General features: G+C 35.7%; 1 protein-coding gene across 1 annotated transcript in view; it reads right to left on the bottom strand.

Annotated features, from left to right (window-relative positions):
* Window positions 1–22422, bottom strand: part of CFAP54 (cilia and flagella associated protein 54) — a 372948-nt gene that overhangs the window by 273953 nt on the left and 76573 nt on the right. Inside the window, exons 18-22 of the mRNA XM_055357441.2 lie at window positions 18540–18626; window positions 18329–18450; window positions 6318–6494; window positions 2381–2473; window positions 1966–2151 (exon numbers count right to left, since the gene is read on the bottom strand). Of these exons, the coding sequence (XP_055213416.1) occupies window positions 1966–2151; window positions 2381–2473; window positions 6318–6494; window positions 18329–18450; window positions 18540–18626 (665 nt within the window). The remainder of the gene's footprint in view (window positions 1–1965; window positions 2152–2380; window positions 2474–6317; window positions 6495–18328; window positions 18451–18539; window positions 18627–22422) is intronic.

The raw sequence follows: 22422 nt of genomic DNA, 5'->3' as shown, positions 1-22422 counted from the left end.
GCCAAGTTAATCACAGGCATTTAGTGAAATGTCTCCATGCTTTACTATCAAATATTTATAATAATATGTTTTAAAGAAAAGAACTGTCCTGAAACTAGAAACTAACCACTCTCATGAAAATTAGATTGCACTTACAAAATAGAGGTACATTAACTTGCTGAAACTTAAAAGCTTAAACTTAAGTTATAAATTAAGGAGGTTTAATAAGTGAGAAAGCTTTGCTTTAGCCTCTTAACATTATGAGACAGAATGCACATAAACCATCATAAATAAACTACAGAACTGCAAATATAGTGTCAGTAAAGAAACACAGGTCATTACTTCATGACACTACTCATTATCCCAGCAGTATAGCTCTGACTTAGTTTTATTAACTTTCAATGAAAGTTCTACCAAATTAAGCCCAAGAGTCAAACCACTCCCTGGAGAAAAATTAGGCCTTGATGAAATATTCAGTTCCTCACAATAACTCCATCACTGCAAATTAGGGAATATATTAGATTCCAAAGATACCAAAACATCAGAAAACCATGAGCCAGTATGACACGCTAAACCAATACTAGACAAATCCTAGTAATTCTCTCAATTTAATTTTCTTTGAAAAATATGATATATAATGCCACTAAGATCTTATCTTATAATACTAATCAACTATTAAGAGAAAATAGAATAGAAATATGACAAAATTTAGAAAAGCCATCAGCTCTACAGTCAAGAATAGGCTTAAAATTAGATACTTGAGACCTAGGTCAATGAGTCACTCTTCCTAGCATCCTCTTCACTGGTGACATGTTTTAAGTCAGGCAACAACTATTTCGACAAAAAACATTAATTCATGAGTATATCCCTAACTAAAAACAATACTATTTATTCAATGCCTACTGTATGATAATATTTGACAGGCATAATTCCATTTAATACTCATAATACCTCTGGGAAGTAGCTACTACTGCTACTCTTGCTTCACAGATGAAAATTACTTGTCCACTATCACATGGCTGTGATAGTGTGAGGAGCTGGAATTTGAACTCAGGTCTCTCTGCCTCTACTGATCCAGAAGTTTTACTTTTATAAATTTACCCTAAGAAAGTAATCATGGATGTAGGTAAAGATTTATATACAAAGTTGGGCATCATAGCTTTGTTTATAATAGCAAAAGACTGGAAAGTATCTAGATGTTTAGCAATGGAGAATTACTAACAAACTATTATATATCCATAAGATTCAATGCCATGGAACCATTAAAAATTATGTTTTGGAAGAATACTTAATGGAATACAGCAATGTCAATTATATGTTAAGTGAAAATATCAGGATGTAAAATAATATGTATACTACGATTTAAATTATATATTGTACATAAATTCATATACACATGTGTGCATGTATATATATATTAATTAGATAGATAAATAGGCAGATAGATACACAAAAATAAAAGGATATCTCTGGATTAGGGTTTCTCAATCTTGACACCACTGACATTTTATGCTGCATAATTCTTTGCTATGGGGGCTATCCGGTACATTGTAGGATGTTTATCAGCCTCCCTGGCCTCTACTCACTAGATGCCAGTAGCACTACTCTAGTTTGTGACAACTGAAAATTTCTCTATACATTGACAAAATTGCCCCAGGGTAAGAACTCTGCTACTCTGGATGATAGGATAACAGATAACATTTATTTTCTTCTTTATGCATTTCAGTGTTTTCCAGCATTTCTAAAATTAATATATATGTGTTACATTTGTAATCCAGGGGAAAAAATGTTATTGTCAAAAAGCAAATTTACTAATAAAAGAAGGAATGATTCATATTTTATGAGACAAAACTGTAGTAATGGAAAATATGTGTTATAGGAGCTTTAGAATATCTGCTGTGATTTTTATTTCCATCAGAAATTACTTCGTAACTGCTTAATGGAAAAAAAAACATAGTGGAAAAAATTAGCAGAAATCTCTTCTACCTGTGTCAGGAACATCCGAGCAGTAATAGTAGAAAGAGGGGGATAAACCAGGATTGGTTTAGTTGTCTCCCCAACAGCACCACCGACAAGCTTTCCGTTGTTAGAATAGGCAGCAACTGCAAATACATACTTTTCATTGGTTTCTAAACCTTTCACTTCAAAAACGCTTTTACCATCAGCTGGTATCTATTAAGAAAAATATATTTCAAGTTATATATGAAAAATTAAAATAACATGACTTTTAAAATACAATTAAGTAAACCTTATATTTAAAAAAAAACCTTTCTTTCACTGTTGGATTTTAGTTATGATTCAAGTGGAAATTAGAGAGACTCACCAAAACAATGACTTCATTTAAAAATTTAATTATCATTAAAGGCTTCAGTAAGATTTCCTGATGTTTAATTTGACGTACCGCTTCTCCTGAATTTGGGAGATGATTATTGTTTAGCCGTACTTTTCCATAACTTCCTTCTGCTTTGCAACCCAAAATGCAGTACCAGGAGACCTGCCGAGGAGAAAAATGAGCCTGTTTAAAAGGCATTCTTTAATATCAATGTAACAAAAAAAATACTTTTCTAAATAAAAATGTAATGATTCAAGTTTTAAAACATGAAATCCAAGTTTACAAATATACTTAGGTTTAATCTTTAAAGAGTAAAAGTAACCTTAGCTAGTTTACTGAGGCAATTAAGACTAAGATATTATTCATTATTAATTATTTTAACCACCATTAATTGAACAGTTCCTACTGCTAAGTACTGTTAGGAAATTTACAGATATTTTCTAATATGCACAACTCTATGAGATGGGATTACTATTATCATTTTGCTTCACAGGAAATGGAGATGCAGAGATGTTAAATAACTTTGCCCAAGATCAGACAGATAGTGGCAGGGGTTGACTCCTAAAATGACTTTGTCTTGATGTAAAAAAAAAAGATTAACACTCAAATGATTTTCATATTTTACATGATAATGTATGACAAAAAAAAGCAAGTGGAAAGAGAAGCAAGATACTAAAATATATTATTTTAAATAAAATATAAAAATACATATGAAAAAGCCTAGAAGAAAACACCCCTAAATAAGAACAGCAGTAGGATTTGGATGATAAAATGGTAAGATGATACGTAAATAACGGGCCAATTTTTTTCTCCAATTTATACATTTTCTGAAACATGATATTACTTTGATAATTTTTATATTTAGTTTAATTTTATATTTTAAATATAAACATTAGACATAAATCAAACATAAAATATAAATCCCACAGAAACAACAAAATTTAACCTTGATTAAATAGTTAAACAATGATCCTTTCGCCGAGGTGTCAAGATAATGAAGATTCATTATTGGAATGAACTATTCTCCCTACAGAGAAAAAGGGAGCTAGGTGACACCTGACGGGGTAGTATTATGAACAAGCCATACTGCTGAGGGTTATAGGGGTCATGGCTGTGTCATTACCTTCTTCCCAGAGGCAACTCCTAAACTACAAGGCAAGCTAGAAAGAAGGAAAAATACAATTGCCTCTAAAAAAAATACAATTGTCTCTAAATACAACTACCTCTTACAGCTTGTGCCTGCTACTCCTTCCTCCAGGTCAACAGAAAAATACTAACGATGTCCAATTGACACAAGTGGTTCTCAACACTGACTGTGCTCCAGAATTACTTCTTTAAAATACAAATTTGTATAGAATCAACCATTTTTGTAAATTACAGATACCCAAGCCTGTCTAGCTTCAATGAATTAGAATTTCTGATGCAAGTTTCCGCATCTTTGTCTTTCCAAAGAACATTTCTCAGGTGACTGTGATATGCACAACTGATTAAAAAGCACTAGTCAAAGGCAGAACAGGACAAAGAGAACACAGAAGGAACCTGAAGCTGGAGAGTAGGGTAGAAAAAAAAAAATCAGATGAATCTCAGAAAAAAAAAAAAAATGCAAAACTAACTTCCTTTGATTTCCCATGCAAAAAGATACTATTTTTCAAAGAAGAAAAAAGGCAGAAAGACTATCTTCCATGATTTATATCACTATTGCTCCAAGTTCTATTATATAAACCAGAATTTGGAGGGTAAAATTCTCTCTAAAAGCATTTTTACAAGCAGGCTTTATATTTTTATTTTGTTCCACAGATGAAGACATATCAGTTTATGTAACTCTAAGAAACAATGTGTAATTAGAATCTACATAAGGGTAGAGACATCATGAACAAATCAGTACTAACTTTAGAACAGTTTATATGTAATATAAATAACATTAGCATTTTCAACTACAAAAGTAGATTTTAATGAAATGAATGCCTCAACAAGAGATTTTGAGAAAACAAAAGATGGCTGAAGCCTCAACCCAGAAAACTTATTTAAGCCCATAGCACCATCTAGTGCTGATGAGAAGGTAACAGATGGTGATAATTTCCTGGAACTCTCTAAATGAACATAATACACATAAACTTCCCATAATGTCCTCATTGATGAGTCCTAAAACTATAGGCCAAATATAAGACTCTTATATCTTCCTATTTCCAAGAATTATGAAATGAAATAAACTAATCATTAAATTAAAGTACATAAAGAATAAGATTTTGGTTAAAGAAACCCAAATATTTGAACAAAAGCAAACAAAAACTCTTAGTAAAGCACGTGGTCTTAGTTCTGTACTAATTTTCCAAAATCAGTGAAGCTCTATTCTTAAACAGATTCCAAAAATCCAAAGTTTAACTTTAAAACCAGTATCAACAGCAGTAATGCATCTGTCATAGCACAGTTAGGTATAAGATGAATGTCACTTCTATTCCCCTCCTCTCACAATTATAAAGCACTATGAAGGTTGTCATCAGTTCTCACTGATGTCCATTTGCCATTCCTGAAGCTGCTCAAAGTATGCAAGCACATTTAATCCATATTTATCTTTATACCTCAATTACCTCGCACAGAGCTTGACAGATTACAGGCACTCAATAAATGCTCATTGGGCAGAATCCACAAAAAATATCACCAAATAATGTAATCACAGTCTATCGTTTCATTATTTTTTGTTTTTTTAGATAGTATTTCGCTCTGTCTCCCAGGCTGGAATGTCATGGCGTGATCTCGGCTCACTGCAACCTCCACCTCCCAGGTTCAAGCGATTCTCCTGCCTCAGCCTCCTGAGTAGCTGGGATTACAGGTGCCTGCCACAACGCCCAGCTAATTTTTTGTATTTTTAGTAAAGACAGGGTTTTACCATGTTGGCCAGGATGGTCTCGAACCCCTGACCTCAGGTAATCTGCCTGCCTCAGCCTCCCAAAGTACTGGGATTACAGGCTTGAGCCATCGCGCTTAGCCCATTACTTGTTTTGAGTAAGCTTTACTACTTAACATTTAATACAAGAAGTGGAAAGATATCAGCTAATATGCCAAGAATATTATACATTATCTCATTTAATTTTCACAATAAACACACTTTCCAAATGAAAAAAAAAAACTCAGGAAATGTATTTAGCTTTCTTAAGGTCAGACTTCCAGGAAAGGTTGGAGCTAGAATTATAAACCTAAATCTGTCTGACTCCAAAGCCTGTGTTCTCTCTACTATACCAAGTTGACATAACTTCAAGCAGAACATCCTAAAGAGAATCAAAGATACAAAGATAAAACTTTATTTTTATGTAACATCAAAGAGCATGTTGTTGATCATCCCAAAGAGGAAAGTGTAGTTTGTAAAATATAAATTAGGTAGAACCAAATTCTTGTGAAGAAACTGAATCTCAAGTTTTAGTCACATATAGGCCAAGTTCTGAGGCATCAGGGATGGGAGAAAAAGCTCACCTTCCAATAAATACACAAAGATGTATGGTGTATAATACGGTTGGAATTGTCCTTTGCTTGTGTTGAAAGAATCTACAGTTACTTGGAAGGACTTTGGGCAGAACCTCTAGACTCATCACCCCTAAATTTTACACACTCTGCTGCCTCATACCATCACTGACTCTGAAGTAACTTCTACCCTCTTCAAATGTCTGATTCCACTTCAAGTGAGACTTCCATCTTGAGCACACGAGGATGTCAGCATATGCTGTGTCATGGTGACAAGGATACTTACAAGGAGGTGCTTCTCTACTGTTTCTCCTAACAATATATTTGGGTATAGCAATGCAATACAGAGCATAACATAAATATAACAGCATAAGTGGCAACAAGTCATGGAGAAACTGAGTATAGATAAGACATTGGAATATTAATCCAGTGTTCAGTGCTTATGAATAAGACTATCCAGTTCCTAAAAGCAATCAAAGTATGAATCATGGTAGTTATAAAAGTACTTATGTTGCTTTGCATGAGGCAAAAATTTTACTGGACACCATACCTTAACCTCTGAAGTAAATGGAGCAGGTTTGAGTGTCACAGAACAATGAGTTCGAGACAGCAGGATAGGTGGAGGGGGGACTCTGCTTTTCTTTCTTTTTGAACTTTCCAAATATTTCTGATAGGAATATAGGGCATTTTGTTCAGCTTCAATCCCCTGAATTAAGGAATATGCTTCCTATAATGAAATATGAAAATAGAAAAATATATGTCAAGAGCTTAAACTCTATTTACGTTTATAGAATTCTAGTGATGTTAAACAATGTTATATTTTTATATGCAGTTTTTCAAGCCTCAGAGGCTCAAATATATACATATATATTTCAACTATTTAACGATTTTGCAAAAGTAAAAGATGCCTACTAAATAAGATTAATCATGATCACCAATGGCATTATATTTGTGTATCTTATATGTTTATCATTATTATCATACATGAATATGAGGTATTACATTTTTAAATTGAACCTTTTGAATATCTACCATATTTCATTTTCCCTAAAAGGTTCATACCACAATCATCTGCATTTATGCTGATGAATTACACAGCTACCCTAATTCAGCTGAAGTGTGACTCTCAAATAATAAGAATATTGGTATATGTGGTTTATGAAATAAATATTATTGAGAGTTTCTTTTTATCAGCAAGAAGAAATAAAATAGAAAAACCATATTCTGTGAAGCTGATGGAAAGGCAACCACTTTTTAAAAAGGTTATATGCAGAGAGATAACACATAAAACAAAAGAGAAATATAAAAATCAGACCTAAATAACATTTCAAAAGTAGGGCTAAATACATAAGCAATAATAATAATGCATGTAAATGGGTTACAATTCCTTTTAAATTAAAAGGCAAAGACTCTCTGAGCTCTAAGTAAAAACCCATGTAAAGATTAAAATTAAAGTGTTGATAAAGAAAGAATAGTCTTTTCTACAAATGGTGCTAGGACAATTGGACATTACATGCAAAAGAATAAAGTTCAACTCCTACTTCACACCATAGGCAAATATTAACTTAAAATGAAATAGACATTCAGATGTAAGAGCTAAGATTATAAAACTCTTAGAAGAAAATATATGACCAAATCTTTGTGACCTTGAGTTACACAATGGCATTTGGAAGATTCAATGCAATGATGCATTTAAAATGCTTAGTGTTTGGAACAGAGTAAGCAGTCAATAAATGTTAGACATTGATTATGATTCTGATTATGATTACTCCTCCTCCTCCTCTTTCTTTCATTTTAAGCACTCTGGAACATTCTGTTTTGCCATATCAGAACTATTATTATTACTCTTTCACTTAAAGTGTTCTGGAACACCGAAAGCACACTGACAAAGGAAAAAGTAGATAAGGTGGACTTCATCAAAATCAAAAGCATTTGTGTTTCTAAGGATACCATTAAGAAAGTGAAAAGACAGCCTACAGAATGGAAGAAAATGTTTTCAAATCATGTATCTGATAAAAGACTTGTATTCAGCACTTATATGCACTGTTATAACTGAGAATTTTTATAACTCAATAATAAAAAGGAAAATAACTCCTTTTAAATATGGGCAAAGAATGTGAATACACATTTCTCCAGAAGAGACACAAATAGCCAATAAGCACATGAAAAGATGTTCAACGTCATTAGTCATTAGGGATGAAAATACAAAATCAGCAAACTGACTCAAAAAGCAGGAACCTAAACACAGAAATAATAATGTTCAAAGAAACTGGAAATGTTATCCAAAAATTGTTTCATATAAAAGCGTCAGGCTCAAATGAGTTCATAAACAAAATATTTTAAATCTCAAAGAACTGATCATTCCTATGCCATTTTAAATGTTTCCAAATACAGAGAGAAACAGATATCCTCTCAAATAATGTTATAAAACTATTTTAACTTTGATAACTGTCTGAAAAACGACTACACATAAAAACACAGACCAGTCATTTCACAAATACAAATGCAGACACCTTAAATAAAATACATAAAATACTAATACATTTACTCTAACAATATACTAACAAAATAATGAACCGTAATAATATTGTCTTTTTCCCAGGAATGCAAGGACAGTTTAACATTAGGAAGTATATAAATATAATTTAATATATCCATAAATTAAATGAGAAAAAACATGATCATAGCAGTCAATGGCCAAAAAGACATTTCAAACATTTTTTAACATTCATTACAGATTTTTTTAAGTCAATAAATTAGAAAAGCTCTTTTTAGCATTATTTAAAAATATTAATTTTAGCCAATAACCAAAATATTACTAGCACAAAATAGCACTCTTAGTGCTAAGAGTGAAGCACTAATAGAATTATCAATAAAAGCCACAAAGAATGCCACTATTCCATTTTATTCTGGAAGTTCTAGTTAATTCAACAAACATAAGAGAAGAGATCCTGGAAATGAAAAGACAATATGTCTGTCTACCAAATTTCAAATGTATTTCATTCTGACAGAAAAAAACCTGTGCTGTTTCTCCTACAGAAGACATGTTGAGGTTGAAGTTTCCATTTGGAAACCTGAGCCTCAAGCTCAAATGGGAAGGTAAAAAACTGGAGATAGGATCTGAGTACGCGTTGGAGTCATATTTAAAGCTGAGTGAGGAAACCAGCTCCCTGTAGGAGCAGAGATTATAAAACTATAACATCATATATTTTTTCTAAAATAATGAAACCTGGTCGAAATTGAGATCAGAATTAACTTCTCATTTTTCTTTTTTATTGGAAATGGTTGACGTTAAGATCTAAAATCATTAATCGTGATTAAAATGTATCCATGATGATGAATAGTTTTTTAATTCCACTTGTTCGGTGCCAGGATGCCTTGAGAAATGTTTCTGCATATGCAGGTCAAGAATCTTAGGCATCTGCAAAGACAATCATTCCTTCCTATGGGAAGGGAAGTGTTACATGGTAACCATGTTTCTAGAGCCTGCATACCAGTCCTTCCAAGGTATTTAGACCTAAAAGCTAATTTATATACACACATGATGTATCAGTGTAACTGTTTGAATCACTGAATGAATGAATCAAGGAGATAGGATGACATCTGTCTCCTCCATTGCCTCCACTTTTTCACTCATTCAACCAAACTAATTTTTAAAAATTATAACAAATGGATGGACAAAAGGGTCAGGGCTAGATGGTGAGGGAGCAATGTCATAAAAGGCCGTAAAAGAGCCAGTGAGGCCCAGAGCACACAATCAGCACAGGGCTGGGCAGAGGCTCATTCCCTCTTCACCCTCTTCCACAGACAACAGAGCAGCTTTGGCTCCCTGAGGGGACGAATGTACCACAGAACAGGACTCCCTTGAAGGGCACCAAAAGGTGAGAGCCTTGATGAGGAAGAGGCCAGAGACAGAAAAGATAAGTGGATTTCCCCAGGTAGCTGTGGAAAAACTTTGAGGGAAGAAAGTCCTACCTGAACAAAAAGGAGATAAAACGCTATTATATTTTGAACATTAAACATTAATGTGTCTTCATTCGCATCACAGGCTGTAGAGACCAAGATATTTCAGGTTACATAAGAACAGACAAAATCAGCCTAAGGAAAAATTATGCAACACAAGGAAAGGAGACCAATGCCCCCACTTCCCTTGGAAATTTGGAGACATATCCTTCCTCGGGATTATGTTTGCAGCCTGTAAAATATACCAGCGGCACTGGCCCACTGGCCCTTATATTCAAGCAGACTGCCTTTGACCCCCATCTCCACTGACCAGCCAGCCTCTCTGGGCTCCAAATTTGATCTCAAAATTTGCCTTGGTAGTTCCTGATTCAGTGAACCAACTGAACACTAGCACCTTCTGACTTAATTCTTGCATCTTCTTTCTGCACATCAATGAATCCAACTGAGGTAAAAAAAAACTTTCTGTGTTCTGCCATGGCTATAACATAGACATTTCTCAACTGGGCTGTTGATCAGTATCATCTATGGAGTTTATTTAAAAATCAGAAGGGTCCATTTCTACCCCAAAATAGAAATCTCCAGGACTGGAGCTTGAACATCTGCATTATTTACAAACACCAAGGATAATTCCAAACTACAGCAAGAACTGGGAACCACAGATTCAGGTGAGTAAATCTCCTTTTCCCTCCTGCCTTTCTCCCAGTCTCTTTCTAGTCTCTTCAACCTCCAGTCTTCTAGTCCTTCAATGGCTCCTCTAATACTTGCCAGATAAAGTGCAAACTTTTCCAAAGCCCTTTTCATTCTGATCATGACATTTTCTAGCCTTATCCCCCTTTCTACTCTTTCCCTCTCTCATACCTACCTCTCTGTTCAACCTAACCTCTGAAACCATAAAAAAAAAAAATCACTCATTCCCTAAAATGCTGTTATTTCACGCCTCAGAATTGCCCACGGATTTCATTCTTTCTGGAACATCTCACGTCCTCTTCTCTGCTTTAAGATCCACACAAATATCACCTCCTCTGACATCTTCCAAGATAGCCCATGTATTTAAATAAGCCATTTCCTTCATTACATAGTATCTTTATTTTAGCAGGTATTACATAATATGTTACCTCTGTACTTGACTGTCCACACCCTCTAAACACTGGTCTTGGCAGGAAGGACAGTGCTTTGTTTATCTCTTTAAGTTCAATCAATGTGTTTGGAATATAAGACACACAAAATTATGAAAGAAAAGGGTAATCTTTATTACAGTGTCTTTTAAGATGGCATATTTAAAATGTTCTGATTGGCTCTTGATCAATTTTAACTTTAGACCCCTAACTCAGATCCCATGGCCCAATTTGAAATAGGTTAACAGAAGTACTAAAGTTTTAAGTGAATGGTGACAAAAGAAAAGTTTATAACAAAGCCCTTGATTTAGGCAAATCAGATAAATTCCATAACAGAATTCAGGGCAAACCCTAATGCTAGTTAAAAACTAGAATCCTAATTTAAGGCAGCCAATTCATTGAGCTGCTAATAAGATTTTGTTTATGAGAAAGTGCCTGGGGCTTTTTAAAGGGGTTCTTCAACTAGAAAAAGGGAAGTAACATCAGAAAATCCCAAAAAAAAAATCAAGAAGGAAAAATTCCCATGAAACCAACACTACTTAGTCATGAGAAAGTGTTATCAATATGGACCTGAATGTTGTCTATAATAGCAGTGCTCTAGAACACCAACCTACTACAATTGCAAAACCTAGACAAACCATTCTCTAATCACAGGTCAAGAAGTAGACTTTCCATGACGTATCAATAATGAAAAATAACTATATCCTCACATCTTGTACTATCTACCACAGTGCCTAGCAAATTAGAAAGGTTCAGTAACTTTGAAAAAAGAAATAAGCCTTTACCTATCACGGGGACTCAGCCAAGGAATCTCGATGGAAAGGGACTTGCCCACCAACTCACAATAAAAATAAGCTCTAAGGTGTTCTTTCAATGGTGGTTTCCACTGCAGTGTGCCACCAAAACCACAGTATTGAAGTCCAAAGTATTTTTGTCTGAATGTAAATTTCTCTGCGTATAGTTTCCCTTAGAGAAAATGAAACCTGCCTCTCTTCAGAAGTTACTCAATGCTTATAAGGACAGATTGATGTTAAATACATTTGACACAGGCTTGACATCCACAGTGCAGCAAAACACTAATGGAAAGATGCAATGGAATCTTGAGGGTGTGACTAAAACATATGTAATCAACTATCACATGACTGGAATGATAAAGTACCATATTTCCTACGTATCTGGTAGACCTCCCTGAGGTATATTCTGGGTTCTCAACATTATAATGTACATTGCAGAAAAAGATGAAAAGTAGATTAAGTCATATCCAAGAATCCTGAGAAGGAATGTTGCTTAGAATAAAATATACAAGTAATAAGATAAATCTAAGAGAAAATACAGAAAGAAATGTGTAGTCTGATGGAGGAAAATATATATAAAGCACCAAAAAGTAGTTCAAACAGAATGTCTCAGAGTACTTAAAGTGAAAGAGAAATAATAATAGTTCTGATATGACAAAACTGAATGAAAAGCAGAGTAATAATAATAATAATGGCTAACATTTATTGACTGCTTACTCTGTTCCAAACACTAAGCATTTTATATGCATCATTACATTGAATCTTCCCAAGAATCCCTGTTTCACAGATGAAGAAATTGAATCTTAAGAGAGCATAAATAACTTGACAGGTCATACAGCTAATCACTGGTAGAACCAGAACTCTAATCCAAGATCCTTATACTCCTAACCACTATGCTATCTTGTCTTAATAAAAAACTAAGTTAAAAGAAGTTTGGAAAGGCAACCTGGATTAAGTTTCCTATGCAATACCCTTAAATCACTTAAAAGAGAAAAAAATCCAAAATGTAGATATGCTAAATATTATGTTAGCAGTTTGAAGCCTGGGAGTCAAAACATGGCCTCATAAGAGGAGGGGTCAGAATTAGAAGTTGGCTCGTTGATTTAAAAAAAAAAAAGAAAAGAAAAGAAAAAAAGACTTGAGCACACAATTACAAAGAGCTGAGGCTGGGCACAGTGGCTCATGCCTGTAGTCCCAGCACTTTGGGAGACTGAGGAAAGCGGACCGCTTGAACCCAGGATTTCGAGACCATGCTGGGCAACATGACAAAACCGCATCTTTACAAAAAAATACAAACAGCCAGGCATGGTAGCATGGGTCTGTGGTTCTAGCTACTCAGGAGGCTGAGGTAGCAGAATGGCTGAACCCAGGAGGTCGAGGCTGCAGTGAGCCATACACACCACTGCACTGCAGCCAGGCTGACAGAGCAAGACCCTGTCTCATAAATAAATAAAAATAAAAATAAATTTTTAAAAGCCTATGTATATTCTTCCCCCCTAAAAAAATCAGATAGAATTGATTTGACTTGAAATGCTACAAAATAGGAAAAACAATTAAATCCAACTACTGCTAATATAGTCAATAGACTGGTATTTAGGGGATATCAAGAAATAAATTCAGGAAGTATTAAAGCCAGGGGTTATTAGAACTGCTAATACCCCTGAATTTCTTCGTTAGTTCTGGTCCAAAATGGTACCATAAATTAGATTCTGTGTTGATTATAAACAATAACCTGCTAAATCATAATGCTCCTTTGCTTAGAGTGGAATTTGGAATTGTTGAAATGATCTGAACTACAGATTTGTTTAGGTTCCTACAAATAGTACTAGAAGAAAACTAGATGAAACAACTGGGTTTCTTTGCAAGAGAAACAACTGGAAAACCTGGCTTGGACAAAAGTAGCCCCAGAGAGGAAGGAGGGTCTACGAAACACAGTTATAATGGTGTAATCAGAATACAGCTGTGAGGATGAATGAATTGCCAACATTTCCTTAGAGAAGACAAACTTATTTTCCTAAGCAATAATTTTCTACATTAGGGTGTACAAAACTAAGGTCTTTTAGTCTTTGTATCCCTCTACTCAAGACTGGAAGGAGCAGTCAACTGGCCCAGCTGGCATCACTAGTTTTCCTCTTGAGGACCAGTCCCACCTGATTACATCTGATACAGAAAAAGAAATTCTCAAAAGATGAGTTTGGAAGGGGAAAGGGATGCTGTACAGAAAACAACAGCATCCTCGAAACCGCCAACACTTGGATGGAGGAGCATTTCTGCCTCTTTCTATGAGAAATTACATCTACAAAGACACTGAATGTTCTGTTAGTGGACTAAGAGCAATGACATAAGCCACATAATGAATACTATATTTGACTAGAAGTAGAAGATCAAGGACATCCAGTATGGATCCTAGGTGCAATCCTTTAATATAATCCTATGGAATAATATATAAAAAGCCAAAATGGACTTCCAGAGGTCAAATAACCAAGACAAGAAAATGGAAAAATGAATCCCCATAATTTAAAAAAAAAAAAGCCAGTCATCTCACTTGGAAAGCTAATGAGTTATTATCAAAGGTTTGTCCCTCATTTGTGGGAATAAATTGGTCCATCTTAACTGATTAGAAATAAAACAGACACCTAATGAGATTATCCAGATCCACAGAGTCAGAAAATTTCTGAAAAACAGAGACAGGATATGAATTATTTAAGAGTTCTAAAGAGACTCAGGCTTTTCAAACCTTTTTATGATATCAGGTGACACATCAATTACTGATTTGGGGATAATTTTATTACAAGATCATGATATTGTAAAACATTCTGTAACGTACCCCAGTTGAGAATGATTGCCAAGGGAAATAAATGTATTTGTCTTCTTTAAAAAAGAAAGAAAGTTTGGCAATTATTTGAGCCATAACATCATTGTTTAGGAGAGTACCCTGAGGACTGATCATTAAGCCTTAACACTTAGATAAAACCACCACTGAGGAGCAGACACGGCTATAGAAGATTTCAGGACTTCTAAATAAATATTCGACATGTTCCTCGTTGGTGAAAATTCTTTAGAGGGCTCCTCATAAAAAATAGAGCCTCTTAATGCATCTCAAGAGTCTATCCTAATAGGACATTATACTCACAATTTTTTCTGGAATTAAAATAGTTTCACTTTTTAAAAAATAGAAGAAATTTTGTAAATTTTACATTTTTTAAAAAAGAAAACAAAAAAAGAGCTGAGAAGATCTCTGAAAAAAAAAAATCGTCCATGTATATTCTTCCCTCCCTAAAAAAAAAAAAAAAAAAAAAAAAAGCAAATAGAACTGATTTGACTTGAAATGCTACAAAATAGGAAAAATAATTAAATCCAATTACTGCTAACACAGTTAATAGACCGGTATTTAGGAGACATCAAGACATAAGTTCGGGAAATATTAAAGCCAAAATTCCTTAGAACTTCCAGTACCCCTGAGCTTCTTCATTTGTTCTGGTCCAAATGTTCGAGCCATAACATCGTTGTTTAAGAGAGTACCATAGGGATTGATCATTAAGCCTTAACACTTGGATTAAAACTACCACTGAGGAGCAGAGGTGGCCAAAGAAGATGTTCCTGCCCACACTGGAAACTTGAGACATCCAGGTATCTCGGTCCCGGTATGTTCCCTGGTCTCAGTGGCAGGAGGCAGACACATACAGGGGAACCGGCACACTATGGCAGTACAAAGACCAGATTCAGTCATCATAAAACAAGAGGAAACCTCTCTTCAGGCTCTAAGAAGACCCAAGATTAGTAGTAAGACCAATATTTCTAAAATAAAGATAAGGTTTATTTGCCATAAAAATAGGACTGAAGTACCAGTGTCCTCCAAGCACTAGACAATAGCAAACAGCCATGGAAGCATCAGCTGAGAAAATGGATCTGAACACACCCCAGAAGTCTTCCAACAAAGACCAGACACCACTTGGCCTTGTGATCTCAGACCACCCAACACCACCATCCAACTTCCTCATTCAAATTCTGGAAATTCAAATTTAACCAGGCTCTTCCCTAATACTCCCAGGACAGACTTCCTCACCTTGAACATTGATAGCATCTGTCTATCCAAAATTCTTAGCTTGGCGAAAAATACTTCTTATGAACACATCTTTACTTCCTCTCTGGTCTCCCGTGCTACTATCCTCTCCCCCACCCGACTCCTACCCTTATTGCATCTAAGCTTCTCTCTCACAGAATGACCTGTAGAACTACAAGCACTCTATGACATTTCTCGCCTTGGGACCTTGGCACATTTGTTCTCTCTGCCTGGAATGTCCTTTCTACTGTTTGCGCTCCTATTTCTCTGGCTCTTTCAGTATTCAAATTCAAGCCATCTGTCTTTCAGCATTCAACTTCACGTGATTTCTCCTGGATGTTTCCTTAAACATTCCCCACTATTGAGTTAGGTACTCCCCTGTTAATTTTCCCTAGCCCTCTTGCAATTAAAGCACATATTTACTTGTCTATGTTTCCACAGACTGGATTTTTATATGAATAAATCCAGGGACCACAAAGGCAGAACCACAAAAAGAAGGTAAATCAATCAATATTTGTTGAATAAATAAAAGATTCCCCCCTTCTATACTCAGCATACTACCAGGCACATAGTGAACTTCCAATACATAATTGTGAAATGGATCAAAATTATTTGTTAGATGGATGAATAGATTGACAGATAACAAGTAAGTGCTACATACCAGGAATCTTGAATTTCAGTATTCTACTTTCTAACCTCAAACACCTATCCTTCTAGCTCCCTCAGACCCTCATTTTCTGGTCCTTGATCTGACCTCATAAAGATGTCCAGTCTCTTGATATTTCCATAGACACCAAGTCTTTAAATGCCTTCATGCCTTCCCTCCCTACTCAATCTGTATCCACATTTTTAAAGCCATAAACTTTTAACTCATACCTTCATTTTTTTTAAAAAAAAATCTAATCCTCCACAAATGTCTGCTGTCACAAATATTCTGCTGTCATTAAGAACACCACATCAGGATAATGTCATACCACCATGTGGATCAAGATGTCTAAAAATTCATGGTCTCCAACTTCAGCTAGAACTTGGTGATGCTGGCCGGTCCCTTTACTTGGAGTCAACTCCCTCATCCATTCCTCCCCACTCTCCACATTATCTTTACTTTCCCAGTTCAATTTTCCACCCTCATGCTCCATTGATGGCAGATATCCTTGCCTCCCACTGCATCCGACAGAGGTAAGAAGGTGTATTAGTTTGTTCTCACACTGCTAATAAAGACATACCCGAGACTGGGTAATTTATAAAGAAAAGAGATTTAAAAGAGACTCACAGTTTTGCATGGCTGGGTAGGCCTTGGGAAACTTACAATCATGGCAGAAGAGGAAGCAAACACATCCTTCTTCACATGTCAGCAGGAGAGAGAAGAATGAGTGCCCAGTGAAGGGGCAAGCCTTTTATTAAACTATCAGATCTCGTGAGAACTAACTCACTTTCATGAGAACAGGATGGAGGAAACCTCCCCCGTTATTCAATTATCTCCACCTGGTCCCTCCCACAACACATAGGGATTATGGGAACTACTATTTAAGATGAGATTTGGGTAGGGACACAGTCAAAGCATATCAAAAGGCATCAACTCAACTCCGACTTCACACCAACAAACTTTTCTTATCTACATCTGTCTGTTCCTCCTTCCCTTCTGTATCAAAAGATGAGGTGTCTGCCCTGCAGCCCACCCATCATTGAAGATGAATCCCTTTATCTGTGCTTTCAAAATCATCCTCTATAGGCCTTGGCTCTGTGTATTAACCTTTCCCTCTTATTATCTTCAATTTCTCTTTGTTCTGGCACTTCATTTTTAGCATACTATTATGCTAAATTTTCTCATTAAACCCCTTTAGCTCCATATCCCCCTCCTAGCTTTGACCTACTTTTTTCCTTCTCTTATCAGCCAAGACATAGCATTATTCTGTACATCTTCATACGTCATTCACTCAGCCAATGCCAGCATACCAAGGGTCTGACTCTACCAAAAAAAATTTTTTTTAATATTCTGGCATGGAGGCATGTCTGTAGTCCCACCCACTGGAAGGCTGGCTGAGGTGGTAGGACCATTTAAACCCAGGAGTTCAAAGCTGCAGTGATCTAGGACTGCGCCACTGCATTCCAGCCTAGTTGACAGATGAGACCCTGTCTCAAAAAATAAACACATAAAATCAACATATAATGAATTAGCAAGAAGGCAGAAGAATTTCCAGGCCAGAGTGAGACCTGATTAAAAATATCAACAAGGGGATTGGTCCATAAATTAGCAGTATCTATCTAAGAGAGAAGGTACCTCAGCCAATGGACTTTAAGAATTTTAATTCCATTGTAAAGAATACATTAAGCTGGTAAAGTGTCACCCCAATTCTATAATTTCCCTCATTTTGAGTCCTTCTGATTTTATTTGTCTTCTCATGTAGATTGCATGAAGTTCTGATAAAAAGAGAATCTCTCATTTCAGAATTCAGAACTGGAGGTACGAATTAGTTCCCCTGGTCAGGACGAATTATATATAGTGAATCTGAAAGTTCATAATTAAATGTTAAGGGCAACACATTATTTTTAATAAAGGAAATGAATCATTCATTTTAACAGAAATTTTATGTCAGGATTAAAAGAAGAAATGAAATACTGTTACCATCAAAAGTTCCCATGAAGATGTAGAAGTTGCATCTTTCTCGAATATTAAAAGAGCTTTCTGCATTAAGTAAATTGCTTTGGATAATGTATTCTTCTTTATTTTATTCATTATATTTAATTCTATAAAAACAAACATTTTACCAAAAAGGTGAGATTAAAAACTATCTTCCAAATTTTTTGGAAATACCAGTTATCCCAATTTTAATTACCTGTAAAACAATCAGTGCTTCCAGATTGTTTTAACTTTTCCGGACCCTTGGTAGAAATATCTTTGCTAACAGTTGGAGTCTGCAAAACTGAAGAAGAAGACGACTGTCATAACAGTTAAGTATGTATCCAAGACAGGAAATATTTTTTAAATACTAAGGAGTAACTATTCATAAAGCTACTGCTTCCTCTGTCATGTCATTTTTTTCATTAATAGACAAAAATTCATATAAATCTACTATAATGCAGTTTTATCAAATCCTCTTTTATTTGCCACAGTATACCTCAGGACAGAAGAAATTCCAAATTATAAAAATATTTGATTTTCTATCTCATCTTGAATAAAGTCATCCTGAGAATTGATAGAATCCAACCTACTTCTGTTGACTTTACCTTTTCACAGAAGTACAGATGGCAAGTCCTGATACCAATACCAATAAGCTGTCAAACTCTGTCCTCAACACCCCTTCTAGAAAAACTGTTTCATCCAAGGTCCCTTTAAGAGCTCTGGGTACCACACGAAGACCTCCACTCTCTTCCAGCTGTGGCTGATGAAATCAGAGCCTCTCTCAAGATTTTGAACTAAAACACGAACTTGCCAGTTGTTGATACTGGTATACAATTGGGACTGACCATCATGGTGGTTCAGTAAAGACAGGAATGTGGATGAGGGGAAAAAAGGATACAACTATATACAACTATACTAGCCCAGGGAGATGGAAACTGTAGCACTGATTCTTGATTTTCAGGTCTGGTCCTTAAGAGACCTGGTAATATTTTGGTCCTTCGAGATATGCGAGGGTAGCTATAGTAACCTTACAATAAACCCCTTTTACTGAGTTTTAATTATTTGTGCTAATGCACATGAGCCACCATGTGATGGTAATTGATTCATGAAAAGATGTTAACATACACCATTGAAGAATAGAAGGCATCTGCAGTGGCAAAGGGTAAGGAAACATCTGCATGGAGATAGCAATGCAGAGCAGAAAATAGTGCATCATTCTCTCAATACCAAGGATATTATAAATGCTAATTAAGCTTTACTGATTATAATCATTGGAGATAAGAAGGATGAGACTGCAAAAAAATTCTGAATGCCAGATACAGATGCATCATATTTATGTCATGGACATCAACAGGCAACCATTACTGAATAAGAATGCTAATGTAGGGAACATCAGTCTGGCAACAGCATGCTAAAGAAAGACAAGGTAGGGGAACAAAGTGATCAGCTGTGCTAGGATGGCAATTCAATAAAGCCAAGAAAAAAATCAAGGAAACCCAGAGATATTGCAAGGAAATAATAACTAATTCCATTTACATTTGAACTCAAGTCTTGCATCAATATCTTTAAGTGGTCTATGATCAAAACTCATTTGGTCTTCAAAGATTTATGGATGACAATTAGAGGACGAGGTATTAGGAACTCCATATGTTAAAAAAAACTCTAATCCTCCACTAAAGGAAATAATACAGTTACTATGTGAGAATCATGGGCTAGTTTCTTAAAACCTGACACAAAAATTCTATTTACATTTTGAAACATATTTCTGAACCAAATATTTTCAGCCCAAAACATGTTCAAGGTTATTATGCTAAGTAATTCATTTATGTATTAGAAAAAACTTTATCAAATTTTCAATTTATACTTGATGACACAGAGATATTTTAATTATTACTTGCTTCCCTCTACACCCAGCAGGTCATAGAAGAAGTAGTTTTTGAAACTATGTAAGTGTTTAAAATAAAATGTAAAAAGATGAAGAGTATAAAAAAATAAAAGGATGGGGAAAAAAGGAAATTTTATATAAACAGAATACAGGCAGGGCATAGTGGCTCACACCTGTAACCCCAGCACTTTGGGAAGCCAAGGTGGGCAGATCGTTTGAGGTCAGGAGTTCCGAGACCAGCCTGGCCAACATGGCAAAACCCCATCTCTACTAAAAAAAAATACAAAAATTAGCCAGGTGTGGTGGCACATGCCTATAGTCCCAGCTACTTGAGAGGCTGAGGCAGGAGAATCACTTGAACCTCGGAGGCAGAGGTTCCAGTGAGCTGAGATAACGTCACTGCACTCCAGCCTAGGTGACAGAGGGAGACTGTCTCAAAAAAAAAAAAAAAATGAATGCAAATACAAAAAAAGGGTCACAAGTATGTATCAAATTGAAAAAAAAATTTAAAAATAGAATTCAAGTAAATTTGGACACAGTTCTCTGATGTATGACATTTTCTAGAGACAAAATGAACCGCAAAGAAATCCTTAATTTACTTAGTAGGTTTTTAATAGTGGTATTGGCTTAATAATTTTGAAAGTAATTTGTTAATTTGCCAGGATAAAACAAATGAGTAATTACATTGATGTTGTTAGGAACCAGAATGCTCAATATGGGAGAAGGAAAATACAAAAATGGAGAAGGTGAGGAGAAACCCTTTAGTGTTAGAATTGGAGATATCAAAAAGAACTTGTGGTCAGGCGCAGGGGCTCACACCTGTAATCCCAGCACTTTGGGAGGCTGAGGCAGGCAGATCACTTGAGGTCAGGAGTTCAAAGCCAGCCTGGCCAACATGGTGAAACCCCATCTCCACTAAGAGTACAAAAATTAGCTGGGCATGTTGGCACATGCCTGTAGTCCCAGCTACTTGGGAAACTAAGACAGGAGAATTGCTTGAACCGAGGAGGCCGAGGTTGCAGTGAGCTGAGATCGCAGCACTGGGTGATTGCACCACTCCAGCCTGGGTGACAGAGTAAGCCTCCATCTCAAAAAAAAAAAAAAAAAAAAGAACTTGTGATTTAAATATATATACGTGTGTGTGTGTGTATTTCTTAGCTCTATCTACTAAAAGGAGCCATTGACATCTCAATAGCATTGAGTACTCTTAGCTTACAGATCTTGGTTTCTAAATACCATTTCCTACCTAAAGGTACCAAATATCATTGGAAAAATAGCTTATTCCAGATCTAGGGGTAGAGAAAGCAAAAGATAGGTCAAGAATATTTTGTTGCACAGAAAGCAAAAAAAATCTCAAAGAATAATGGGGGCTGTATTAGTCTGTTTTCATGCTGCTGATAAAGACATACCTGAGACTGGGCAATTTATACAGAAAAAGGGGTTTAATGGACTTACAGTTCCATGTGGCTAATGAAACCTCACAATCATGGCAGAAGGCAAAGAGGAACAAGTCACATCTCACATGGACGGCAGTAGGCAGAGAGAGAACTTGTGGAGGGGAACTCCTTTTATAAAACCATCAGATCTTGTGAGACTTATTCACTATCATAAGAATGGCATGGGAAAGACTTGCCCCCATTATTCAATTACCTCCAACAGGGCTGCTCCCACAACATGTGGGAATTCAAGATGAGATTTGGGTGGGGAAACAGCCAAACCAAATCAGGGACATATCAAAGGAACACAGGATCCAGTGTGAAGGGCCTCCCTCCCACTGGCAAAATTTATGACTTTGAGCATCACAAAGAACAATGATGGCAAGTGACTTTAAAAGATTAGTAAAAAAGGAATCTGATCCATAGTGTTACTCAAAAAATTAAAAGAGGCAAAGCAGGGACAGCTCTTGTTTACAAAAGAATGTTACCAAATAAATCTAGAAGGAATAATTCAATTAGAAAATCATCACGTACAACCACTGTAATAATTAATTCAGGAAGGATCACCAATGGAGGGAGTAAGACCATTGGGTGAAAGTCTGTTGGGGAACAGGATATTCATTCCTACATCACCAACAGCACCAATTACTTTTTCACTACAAAGGGGAGAGGGACATTTACAATGCAGAGATCTGGCAGACATCAGCTTAATAAAACGATAGCACTTTGCCTCACCAATAATAAAACAAATAGCCGATGTGTGCAATCTAATGTGA

The sequence above is a fragment of the Gorilla gorilla genome, chromosome 10 (genome assembly GCF_029281585.2).
Source record: "Gorilla gorilla gorilla isolate KB3781 chromosome 10, NHGRI_mGorGor1-v2.1_pri, whole genome shotgun sequence".
Taxonomy (NCBI): Eukaryota; Metazoa; Chordata; class Mammalia; order Primates; family Hominidae; genus Gorilla; species Gorilla gorilla.
Note: the sequence above shows the minus strand (reverse complement) of the source record. Positions and strands in the feature narration are given on the sequence as shown.